The 10,673-nt window shown below is 49.9% G+C and overlaps 5 protein-coding genes across 5 annotated transcripts, besides 7 other annotated features; all 5 read right to left on the bottom strand.

Moving 5' to 3' along the window:
* Nucleotides 1-1,412, bottom strand: Tc00.1047053504097.4 (hypothetical protein, conserved; the record flags this gene model as incomplete). Its single annotated transcript, XM_801406.1, has 1 exon — nucleotides 1-1,412. A coding segment is annotated over one exon (1,412 nt), but the record flags the coding sequence as incomplete, so codon positions are not given.
* Nucleotides 1-10,673: a sequence feature (heterozygous, Esmeraldo-like haplotype).
* On the bottom strand, nucleotides 1,819-3,417 carry Tc00.1047053504097.10 (RNA editing complex protein MP61, putative; the record flags this gene model as incomplete). Its single annotated transcript, XM_801402.1, has 1 exon — nucleotides 1,819-3,417. One exon carries the CDS (start codon nucleotides 3,415-3,417, stop codon nucleotides 1,819-1,821), a length of 1,599 nt encoding a protein of 532 aa, XP_806495.1.
* Nucleotides 3,660-4,505, bottom strand: Tc00.1047053504097.20 (hypothetical protein, conserved; the record flags this gene model as incomplete). The annotated part of the gene is made up of 1 exon (XM_801403.1): nucleotides 3,660-4,505. One exon carries the CDS (start codon nucleotides 4,503-4,505, stop codon nucleotides 3,660-3,662), a length of 846 nt encoding a protein of 281 aa, XP_806496.1.
* Nucleotides 4,811-4,836: a microsatellite.
* Nucleotides 4,984-5,013: a sequence feature (AT_rich).
* Nucleotides 5,041-5,077: a microsatellite.
* Nucleotides 5,123-9,133, bottom strand: Tc00.1047053504097.30 (hypothetical protein, conserved; the record flags this gene model as incomplete). The annotated part of the gene is made up of 1 exon (XM_801404.1): nucleotides 5,123-9,133. One exon carries the CDS (start codon nucleotides 9,131-9,133, stop codon nucleotides 5,123-5,125), a length of 4,011 nt encoding a protein of 1,336 aa, XP_806497.1.
* Nucleotides 9,366-9,390: a microsatellite.
* Nucleotides 9,479-9,516: a microsatellite.
* Nucleotides 9,612-9,686: a sequence feature (T-rich).
* On the bottom strand, nucleotides 9,675-10,673 carry Tc00.1047053504097.40 (hypothetical protein, conserved; the record flags this gene model as incomplete). Its single annotated transcript, XM_801405.1, has 1 exon — nucleotides 9,675-10,673. A coding segment is annotated over one exon (999 nt), but the record flags the coding sequence as incomplete, so codon positions are not given.

The raw sequence follows: 10,673 nt of genomic DNA, 5'->3' as shown, positions 1-10,673 counted from the left end.
TGAATGGGGTTTTTGATACTCATGTCCTCCACGAGGCTCGTCGGGTCCAATTCACCCAGGTGGGCACGTAGTAGCTTTCGCTCCTCCTCTCTCTTTGCTTGTAATTCTTCCCTAGCCTTTGCCCGCTCAAGAGCCTTTGCACGTTGCTCCTCCCGCTTTGCTCGCGCGGCTTCGCGTGCCTTGGCCTTGGCTTTAATTGTCTGGTTGGATGGACCCTCAAAAGGCACCGTGGTGAATCCCTCAATGCGGTTAACTTCTGTCATGCAGGCGTGTGCAATGGGGTGAAGTAAATCCTCATCCAATTCATAGCGGCATTCCTCATCGGTTTTAAACTGATAAGAAGCATTTTGAATCGCCCGCAAAATGCCATCCAGTTTCACTTCCAAAAACGGCTCAGGCGATAACTCGGTGTTTTCGGATTTAGACTGAATGTTGGCACGCTCCACATCGATGATTTCTTGTGCCTGTTTCACCCTATTTTCAAGAAGTTCAAATATAGGCAGCAGGTTATTGTACCGTACCGCATAAACCTGACCAAGAACCTGAGTCATTTGATTCAGGAGTGTGACAACCTTCTTCTCTTGACTTGTCAGCGTCCGCAGGCGGCCATACATCAGTCGCTGCAATGTGAACTGCGAATTGTTATTCTTCGCATTACTGGGTGCCTTCTCATGCCCTTCCATTTTCATCACCTTAATTTGTGGCGCCGTGTCGGCCTCCTCTGTTTTTCTTGCGGGCAATATTTCATCCCGCGAGGAGGCCCGGCGCTTCCGCGGGAGTTTCTGTGAGGTCGCTGCAGGGGCGACAACATCATTGATGGTCGTCTCGCCTGTTGACGCCAACGTCGAGGCAGGGACGGTGGATCTTGTAAATATCCCAACCTTTTCCCCCGCGTCACGCATTTCATGCCGCAGGGCCTTTTCAGTGTCGCTAAATTTGTCCAGCAATGATGAAATGTCACGAATAGGCACCTCGGAGGCGCTGAGATTTGTTGCGGCGAGCTGCACGAGTGCGTCCTTCACCGATTCTGGGACCCCGTACAGGGCCACGACACGCTGAAGGGCGTTGTAGTTTATGGCGACTGTCGGCAACTCGTGCGAACGGCCCCCCAGTGGGATAAAGGAGAGAATGTCGGACAAGTAGTTAACCACCAGGTGCAGGGTGGCGGGTCCATACATCCTTCGGTCCGCGGGGTCTGCCTCGACAATTTCAAGGGCCCCCATCAGAGTCATTTCGTCGGCTTGTATCTTGTACGGCAGCACCTCGTCATTGGGAAGCGTACTGAAGTCACTGGCATTCCCTTGTGCGCCATCGTCCTTGTAGATTTGAAACGCCGTTTTTGTCCTCAGAACAGCACGCGGGGAAACGCGGCCAGTCGCCTCCTCTCCGTCCTGATTTTGGCTCCGAGACATGGCAATGTTTCTAACAACGGTAAACGCACAAAAACCCACTCACACTGGGGAGGCAGCACCACTCTCGAGGCTCACTCACTGTGCACTCTATCCACCGCCTCGTGAACGTTGCACGCCTCTCTCTCTCTCTCTCTCCCAGCCTCAACGTGTCATTTCGTGTACGGGAAGAGACATGGGTAAAAAAAAAAGCAGCGACAATGAAAAAGTCAAGAAATGAGAGAAAAGGAGACAGCCGGCAAGAATTTACCGTCATTATTACCAGCAAAAAAAAAAAAAAAAACAAATGCCCAGCCTTAACAAAAAACAGCTGCAGATGTAAAATCCTCCTCCTCTCTTTCACTCATACCCACGCACACACAAATAAAAAGCAGTTTCCACAACGGATGCTCTTCCCCACCCCCTCCATTTACACCAGTTCCGCCACCAACAGGTTGTCTTTGAGTTCCGGCACGCTTAGATGTGGTGTCACTGCAGCGTCCGAGCGCGGATGTGGTGTCGGTGTCACGGCGGCATGCAAAGATGATGGTGATAAAGTAGAAACCACAACTTGTCGTACCGCCGCGTCCTCCTCAGTCGTGTCCATCAGCTTTGACCACCAGTCTGACGGCACCCGACTGGCCATCACTCCATCCTCCTGCAGGTGCGGCAGGAATGATGGTGTCGCTGACAACTCATCGCGAGAAAAGGGGCGTGGCAAAAGACCACCAAGTGCGTACACACGTTTGAACCCGTCGTAATTCGATGACTCATGGTACAACGCGGCAAAGCCGTCTTTGAATCGCAAACTAGGGGACGTCTTCGTCGGTGTCAGTTTTCCTGATCCTGTCAAACTCTTCTTGGCGTACAGAGTGCTCGCCAGCTCATTCTGAAGGTCCGTGTGGCCGCGGAGCGACGGATCGGCGCGGATGAACTGCAGCTGATGCTCCCGGACAATGCGCTGAATCGCACCAAGAATGTGCTCAACGTGATACATGAACATGACGTGCGCCAGCTCTTCCATCACATGCCACACAAGTGCCCTAAGAGAAAACATCTCCGGCGTAAAGGGCAACTCAAAGTACGTGGTACCAACGTCTGTCTCTGAAGACCACAAGAATAACTGCAGCTCCCCAAAAAGCGTCTCCACCACATCACTCTTGAATTTGCTTACAACGCGATCGCTCAGTGTGAACTTCTGCAGCTCAAGATGGTCATATGCCCTTGCCAGCCCGTCATTGCCGTCAATCATGAATTGAGCGTAGCCCAGTCGACCACGGATCCCACCCTCGCGCACCGGAAAAATGACATTAAAACGATCATTGAAAACATACTTCACCACGTTGTCCCCAATCCACTCAAGGCGTTCAAATTCCCATGAACGACCAGCACCTCCAGCGCTCTGCTGCACATTAAAGGTGTCCCGAATGACATCTCGTTCCTTTAAAAATTGAAGTAAGTACTGCAGCCGACGTTTACGAATATGACTGTTCTCATGGCTCAGGGAGGGAATGCGGTTAAAAACCGGAGAGGTATGAGGGCGGTGCCACCACATCTTTGCAATTTCTTCAGGTGTCCCACAATATGCACGCACCATCTCCAGCATCAGCGCCTCCCGACCTGAATGAGGAATAACTCCACTGTGACTGTGCCACTGCATGTAACTTTCGTTGCACAGTTTGCACCGTTTGGCATCAAAATCGCTAAAAAGATCCACAAATTTTTTCAGCGGCACATCCACACTAAGTTGAAATGCGCGACCACCAACGTCTGATACCATGTCCTTGCGGTAGATGCAGACATGCCTGTAGGGATCGTTTGGATCGGACGACAAAGGGTTCACATCCACGGGCAACGACTCCGCACCTGCGCCGAGTGTTGACGTAGAAGAAACAAGTCGTACGCGGCGTGGATTAAAATTTGCACCCGATTGCGGGGCTGTCGCGGCATGACTTCGCCTTGAAATTAACAGTGAAGTGACTTCCCACACGGCCCCCAGGGCAACATGGCAACACCCGCGCTTCAGCATGACGATCCACGTTGCCAACGTTCCTCTAAATTAAAAATGATAACAACAACAACAAAAACAAACAAACAAAAGAAAAAAAATTTATACCTCCATTCAAACGTACATGCACGTAAAGAATAATCCTGCTTTTTCTCCACTCAATTTATTTATGAAAAAGAAAAGAAGAGGAAAAAAAAAAAACAACAATATTCTTCTTGTTTTCTGTACATTATACCACCAAACTCCAAAACACGCGGAACGCTTTATTTCTTGCGCCTTCCTTGTTTGGAATCTGACCGCGCAAAGGATTCCGCCACTTTCTTCTCAATCTCCTGCAGCCTCATCTCAATCTCGTCCAGGCGGCCAACAGCTTTGGAGGATACTTCCTTCTTGATGCACTCAAGTTGTTCCCGAATGCCATCACTATAATGGGGATCAGCAAGTAACCGATTCCGCATTCTCTCTTCCTCGTATGCATCCGAGGCAATCTCCCCCTCTTGCATGGCCTGTTCCTCGGCCTCGCGCCGCTGCTCCTCCACTTTGGTCCGCCACTCACTCTCGACAACGGCAGTGGACAGCGATGGCAGTCCAACTGGCGGTACCTGATGAATGTGAGTTACATCTAGGCAGCGGACATTCATCACCTGTCGTGGCACAAAGGCATAAAAATACATTTTGTAGTGGCGATAATATGACCGCAACATGTACTCATCAATTTCCTGTGCGTCCCGTACAGTAAAAACACCACAGGAAAATGGTGGTCGCGGGACGCTGTGCTTTATCATGAGATCCCGCATCAGATGATAAGACTTGGCGCGTGTGTATCCACCTGACATGCTTTCCTCATGAATCTTAATTACAATTCCAACAAGAGTACTGACCTTCTCTGGTGACATGCTACGTGACTTACAGAAAAGAATAAGATGGGCAAGCATATCCAGAACGATCATTACTTTCCCTTCGTTGTATTTTGCCGCACCAATGAGTTTTCCATCGCAGGCTTCGTCAATTTTCTTCAATACGGAGCGAATAGATGGCACATCAGGCGCCGTGAGACACTCGTGCGTCTGCTCGGGACTGAGGAGCTTCCAAGTCAGTGAGTGAGCCATTGAGCGCGTCACCGCCTATTTTCCTCGAATTCCGCTCCTTTTATTTGATTTTACTCAATCTCTGCCCTTTGGACCGCGTTCTGTTCTCCCTCTTCCCCCGCCGTCTCCCTCGTCTTCTAAAGCCCTGCGCCACCGTTTCGCTGCCGAGTGTAATTGGACGCCGCAGGCAGCTGGGGTGCCGAGCGATCCCTCCCACGCCCCTCCCGCTGAGACTCTGAGCAACATGTGTGTGTGTGTGTGTTCACGATAAAAATAGATTGGGAAGAAATTTTAGCAACAACAACAACAACAAAAAAGAGTGCAGCAACAATAATAATAATAATAATAATAAAAGTCAGTTTTCTTTGCATTTAATTGTCAATAATTCCGCGACTCTGTCTGCCGCAGTGCAGTGGCTATTGACCACGGAGGGGGACAAAATAGAAAAATCCCTCTTCCTTCCCCCCCCCACCTCCGTGCAGTCAGGCGGTGGGGAGACAAAAAAAAAATAAAATAAAAATAAATTAAACAGACACAAACAACCACACAAGAAATGAACGACAACAACAACAACAACAATCACAACAACTACACACATAAGTTAAAGGAAATCCAACAATTACCGACCACAGTACGTGTTATTTATGAAGTCCTTGCGAGAACAAACACTTCTTCGTCATGGCGCGAAGAAAGTAACGGCGCGCTTGGCCCGAAACAATGCGCAGCTGATCATTTCCATCACCTGCAGAAGACACAGTTGTCGCTACTTCATCAGGCTCAAAGGAAGCAAAGAGCAACTCTTCCAGATGCTTTCCACGGTCGTGGGTAACCGTATTCTTCAACGCAGTGTCAGGCCGCGTTTCCGTGAGCAACACCTTGACACGGTCGTACAACTCTGCGGCCTCCTCCCCGCATCCACCTATGGCACACGCCCGTAGACCGTAAAGGAGAAAAAATGCCTGGTTTATCTTCAGCTGTTCTTCACTCTTCTTCGTTCTAATACTACTGCTGCCGGTGGCGGTGCTCCCTGCCGGCGTGTTGCTCGCCCTGTCCAACGCCGGAAGCATCTCCTTAACATGCTGAAGAGCAAATTTCCACCGTCTTTGACGCACAAGCAACAACAGAAGCGCATTGGCACTTTGAAGATCCCACTGGTCGCCCTGAATCTCCCGCAGCCGCAGAGCGGTGTTAGACATGTTTGTAGGGGCACGACAGAGAATACGCAACGCCGAACCAGCAACGATATTTGGCAGTGGTGTAACGGAACTTCCACAGTTTAAAGAGTGAACAAAGGGTTGAAGCAAAATATCCAAGGCTACTCGCCAATTTGCGTGTCTCACGGCAACTTCACAATGGAGAGATATGAACGGGGCTGGTGTTAATTCTGCGGAAGGTTCCTCCACTGCCTCCCTCCGCTGTGCGTTCAAGATGAGTTTAAGAGACATGTGCAGCGCACGCCTGTCAAGAAGGGTCGACCTTGCTTGGACGTTACGCATGGCCCAACACGTGTCACGTTCTGCAGGTGTGTGCAGAGAAACCCAGTGATTCAACCAAACCCACCCCATGTCTCTTCTCTTCATCGCCATACTAAGCTGCAACATTGGCAAAAGAAGCGCCGACAAAACATCTCTCTCGTAATTTCGAAAACTCTGATTCTTGTTGACTTGTGCTCCATTAAGAGAAATGGAATGACATGCGGTGTGCTCCACGGCATCCCAATACACCGAGATGGCCCTCAACCATAAGGATTTCCCTTGAGCTTCACTTGTCGCGCCGATGCAAAGACGCTGCAATACCTTTACAAAAAAAGGCATCCCAAAGGTTCCAGGACGCAAACGCAGTTGATGGAGGGCGACACGCAGCAGTAAAAAGGCATCGTCCGATTGCATTGATTGAAGACGGGAGATGAGCACATCCTCAATGGCAGTGATATCATTTTCATGACTTATAGCGGCTAAATAAACCAATTTATGCATCTTTGCTGTTGCGTCAATCCTTGCGACATCCTCAGGAGAAAAGACCCGGAGACGCTGTGCTTTGGGGGAAACATCACTATTACGGGCTTTCCCTCGACCTCGCTTGCAGAGAAGAGCATCCAATTGACGTGCTTCCTTTTGCCGCAGGGAGCGTCGGACCTGTTTTCCCAATCCACTGTTGGGTCGAAGGAGGGACCGAAGGCGAAATTGTGTGGCCACTGGAAACCGCCGCCCAGGAGTATACACGTGCAGAAGCAGGAGGATCTGAACCATAAGGCTGAGAGACCCCACCGTTTCCTCAGAGGTGACACCAAACAAAACTCTCTCACTACCGGGGTTAAGGCTGAAGAAGCGGCACACTTCCGTTGTCAACCGGGAGGCAGTCCGCACTAAAATCAACATGAGGGATCGCAACTCCGCGCTGCCAGATGCATGGGAAGAAATGGCACTCAAAGCCTCCAATCCCATGCCTAAAAAAAGCTTTAGTTGCTTTGGTGTGAACAAATCGACACCTCGGTTTTGTAATGAGAACTCGCCGTGAGCCATACACAACGCCAATGCAACACGAAGAACACATAAGGCCATTGAAGCGGCCATGAATGACGTCTCTTGGGTTCGACGTGCAGGGGCAACGGGTTCCACCAAGTACAATCTGGAAAATATTCCCCATACACCAATACGACTGTACAATGCATCCAGCAGAAAGGAATTAATTTGAACCGCATCGTCTTGTGAAACCACAAGAATAGGTGCCAAAGCAAGAACTCGGGGAAGACAAATACAGACCAACAGGAAAGAATCTCTCAGCCACTCTGGAAGAATTACACCAGTGAGAGGAGCAGATGCGGGTCTTTCGGTTGGCTCCGTCAAAGAAGAAGGGGCATTCTCTGATATGGACTCACCAACATGTGAAAACAAACCCAGTCGAATTGAGGTGGCGAGTAACTGTTCAGCTGCAGCTTCTGTGCGGTATCGTTCCACTTCAATGTGCAGATGTGATACCGCAAGTTTGGCAAACATAATGGCCCCCTTTATTGCCGAAGGGAGATTCATTGCACGAGTTCCAATCAATTCCACGTAGCTCTCTGGTCGATCCAGCTTGACGGAGCATGCATATGACAGCCAAATAGCCTGAACTGCATAGCTGGCTGCCGTTAAATCCGAAAAATGCGGAATAAAATGATGCAGCATATACTGTTCAATTGAAGGATTTTTTCGCCATGGCTCTTCCTCAACAGCCATCAACACAAATTTTGCATAATCATTCCTACTCAACTTGATCTTGTGCCGCTGATTCGCCTCGAGGTAATGGAGACACACTTTCCAAGATCCAGAGCACATCACCGCCCGCCGTATGACATCACAAAGTTCATCGGGAAGCGAAGTGACATGTTTTGTTGCTGGCATTGACTCCATGTAAATGCTTGCAATATGAAGTGCCTCCGCCCAGTAGCGACGATGCCTCCTGGCGGGTGTACATCTCCAGACGTTGGTGGCAGACTTCTGTGAGTCCCTCTTTTTTTTTGTCTCGAGAAAAATCCCGGCATCTTGCAGCACCATAAGATGTTTCAATTGAGCCGTCAATCCCATCAGACAATTTGCTTCCAACGAATCCTGCAGCAATTCTTCATGAGCCCCCAAGGCGTCAGTACAACAAAATTCATCCAACTTTTCAGTACGCGTGGCAGGCAAACACTCCTCGCCATCGGAGAATTCAATATTTCCCATGGAAGCCTCGTAGAGAAGCCACCGCCTGACCCAATCGGGCTGCCGCAAGGGCGTTTTCTTCACAGTTCCCAGTGCGTTTTTAACCGTCTCGCCCGAATCCCTGCTGGGGGCGTCCGCGTGCGCTGAATTCGTGGGTGGTGGCGAAAAGGCACTAATCGACGCGGCGGCACCCGCCTCCGGGCCACGACGCTCCCCCGCTTCATCTCCCAGTTTCTCGTATCCCGCATTATTTGCTTCTTTTTTGGGTTTCGCTTTGATTTCCTCACCTCCTTTTCTCCTTTCACGCTCCCGTCTCGCTGCCCACTGCGACAGGCGTTTTTCCCGCAACCACTCATCGGATTGGGACGCTGCCACGGTTGTGCAACGATCGTAGGGCAAATTACTCAGCAGCAGAACGACGTCCCACTTCTGCAATTGCAACCCCAACGCCAAAAGTCGCTGGTAAAAATGCGCCGCGGCTGCAATGGCGCGCATACGGATGAGATGGTGCAAAAACCACCTTGCAGTGAGCGAGATGGACTCTGATATTTCCGAGGCATGCAAGCAGCTGCGACGCAGCGAGGTCCACATGGCAAGCAAAAGGGCGGCCTCGTCTTCGTTCTTCTCCAAAAACTCGAGCAGCGGGTCACTTGACGATGAACTGCCCTCACCGCCGAATTCCACAGAAGGCGTGTCATGCTCGTCTGAGACAAGCCCCAACTCTACCGCCTTTGTGCGCAACTCGGCGTTCTTCTTTGGCCCCAATGATGTGCGCAGATGATCGCGGACTGTGCCCGTCACTTTTCCCACCGCCGTCCGCGAGAAATCGGCGTGATGCCACGCTGGACCAAAAAGACGCTCCATCTGCCGTGCATGCCTACTTGAGTACGTCGCTCGTGCCACATTGATGCAACTTCTACTGAGCGGTATGGAGAGCACATCTGTCAGGACCCACGAGGCACGCATGCAGCGCAACCCCTCGCGGCACTCACTATTAATACAACAGCAGGAATAACGACAAACGAGCAAAGCAAAAGGAAACAAGACAAGGCAGTCAAAATTCCTCAAACATTACATTCTTCCATTTACACCCATTTGTTTGCACTCCTCCCTTTTTTTCTTTTAAGAAAAAAAAGAAATCTGTTCATCTCTGCTTCCCTCCGCACAGTAAGGAAGAGGGGATAAACAAATGGATGGAATATATATATATATATATATATATAGAGAGAGAGAGAGATGAATCAAAAACGCCCCTTCTTTTCTCAAAATGTGGAATCGATACGCCTCCACCGTTTGTGAATTTACCACAAGAAACAAAAACAAAAACCAATAAAAAAACAGAAACAAAATGGGGTGTCGCACCTGCCCACACACACGGAATTTTCCTCCCCCTCCCAATCCACACAAGAAACCGTGTTGATGGCGCATCATCGCTCCAACTCACTTCCTTTTTTTTTTTTGTTGTCTTTTCCTCATTATGATTATTTTTTTCTTTTCTTCTTCTTCTTCAATTATTTTTCACCTTCCGCCGCGGCGACGAGGCCGACGCATACCTGTACAGCGCACCCACCAGTGACGACACGATGATGCTCAGGATGCAGAACGCAACTGCCACCCCAAACATTGCAAGCCGTTGTGCCGGCCTTGAAAAAAGAAGAATGGAATAGAGAGAAACCTCCCCTTTTTTGTTGTTAACTGCAGTGTAAAGAAGAAATGATGGGACTACTAACGGGACCATCGCCTCCAGCAGCAAGTTCACTCGGAGACAGAGACGCACAAAAGAAACTTGCCTACGCGGATGGCCGCCCACGTCAGGCGGACGCTGCAAAGAAGCCAATGACTTCCGCACCCGCTTCAACCAAAAGGCACGTGCTTCCAACATCACCCAACCGACGCTACCGACGGTCAGCAGAGTGATTCCAAGCGGGTAGGAGAGGGTTTCTTTCAACTCCGCCTCCTGAGCGGCGGTGAGCGAGACACATGTCCCAAGGCCCGTGACCACATCCACAATTTCAATTCCTGTGTTTTGTCCCAGACGTGCCCTGGCAATCAGAGCAAGAGAGAAAACAAAATTCCTCTCCGACAGCAGCGAGTTACTATACACAGCCCGGCGTAGTTCCAATTCCACATTCATTATCTTTTCATTAGAGGCCTTGAGAAGACTTTTGCGCCGAGTCCATTCCTTCAACTGCTGACGCAATTGGGCGGTGGATTCGTCATTTCCTACAATCTTGGCATTGATCTCCCGTAGCTGGTTAGCGACACTCTGGCGAGTATTTGGTATGAGCGGAAGCACAAGCTCAAGAACAATCTTGTGTGCCTCTCTGCTGGCGTTGATAATTTCTTCAGATTCACTGAGACTTTCTCTAATTTGCATCATGGTGGAGTTAATATCCTCCAGATTTTCTGGTATATTCGCAGCGCGCCATGGCCAAGTCCACTTATTCATGCGCTCCTTAATTTCTCGCACTTCCCGCTCACACGCTTCACGACTTTTCCCATCAGA

The sequence above is a fragment of the Trypanosoma cruzi genome, genomic scaffold, assembly GCF_000209065.1.
Source record: "Trypanosoma cruzi strain CL Brener 1047053516379 genomic scaffold, whole genome shotgun sequence".
In the NCBI taxonomy this organism is placed as follows: domain Eukaryota; phylum Euglenozoa; class Kinetoplastea; order Trypanosomatida; family Trypanosomatidae; genus Trypanosoma; species Trypanosoma cruzi.
This window is presented reverse-complemented; position numbering and strand designations above follow the sequence as displayed.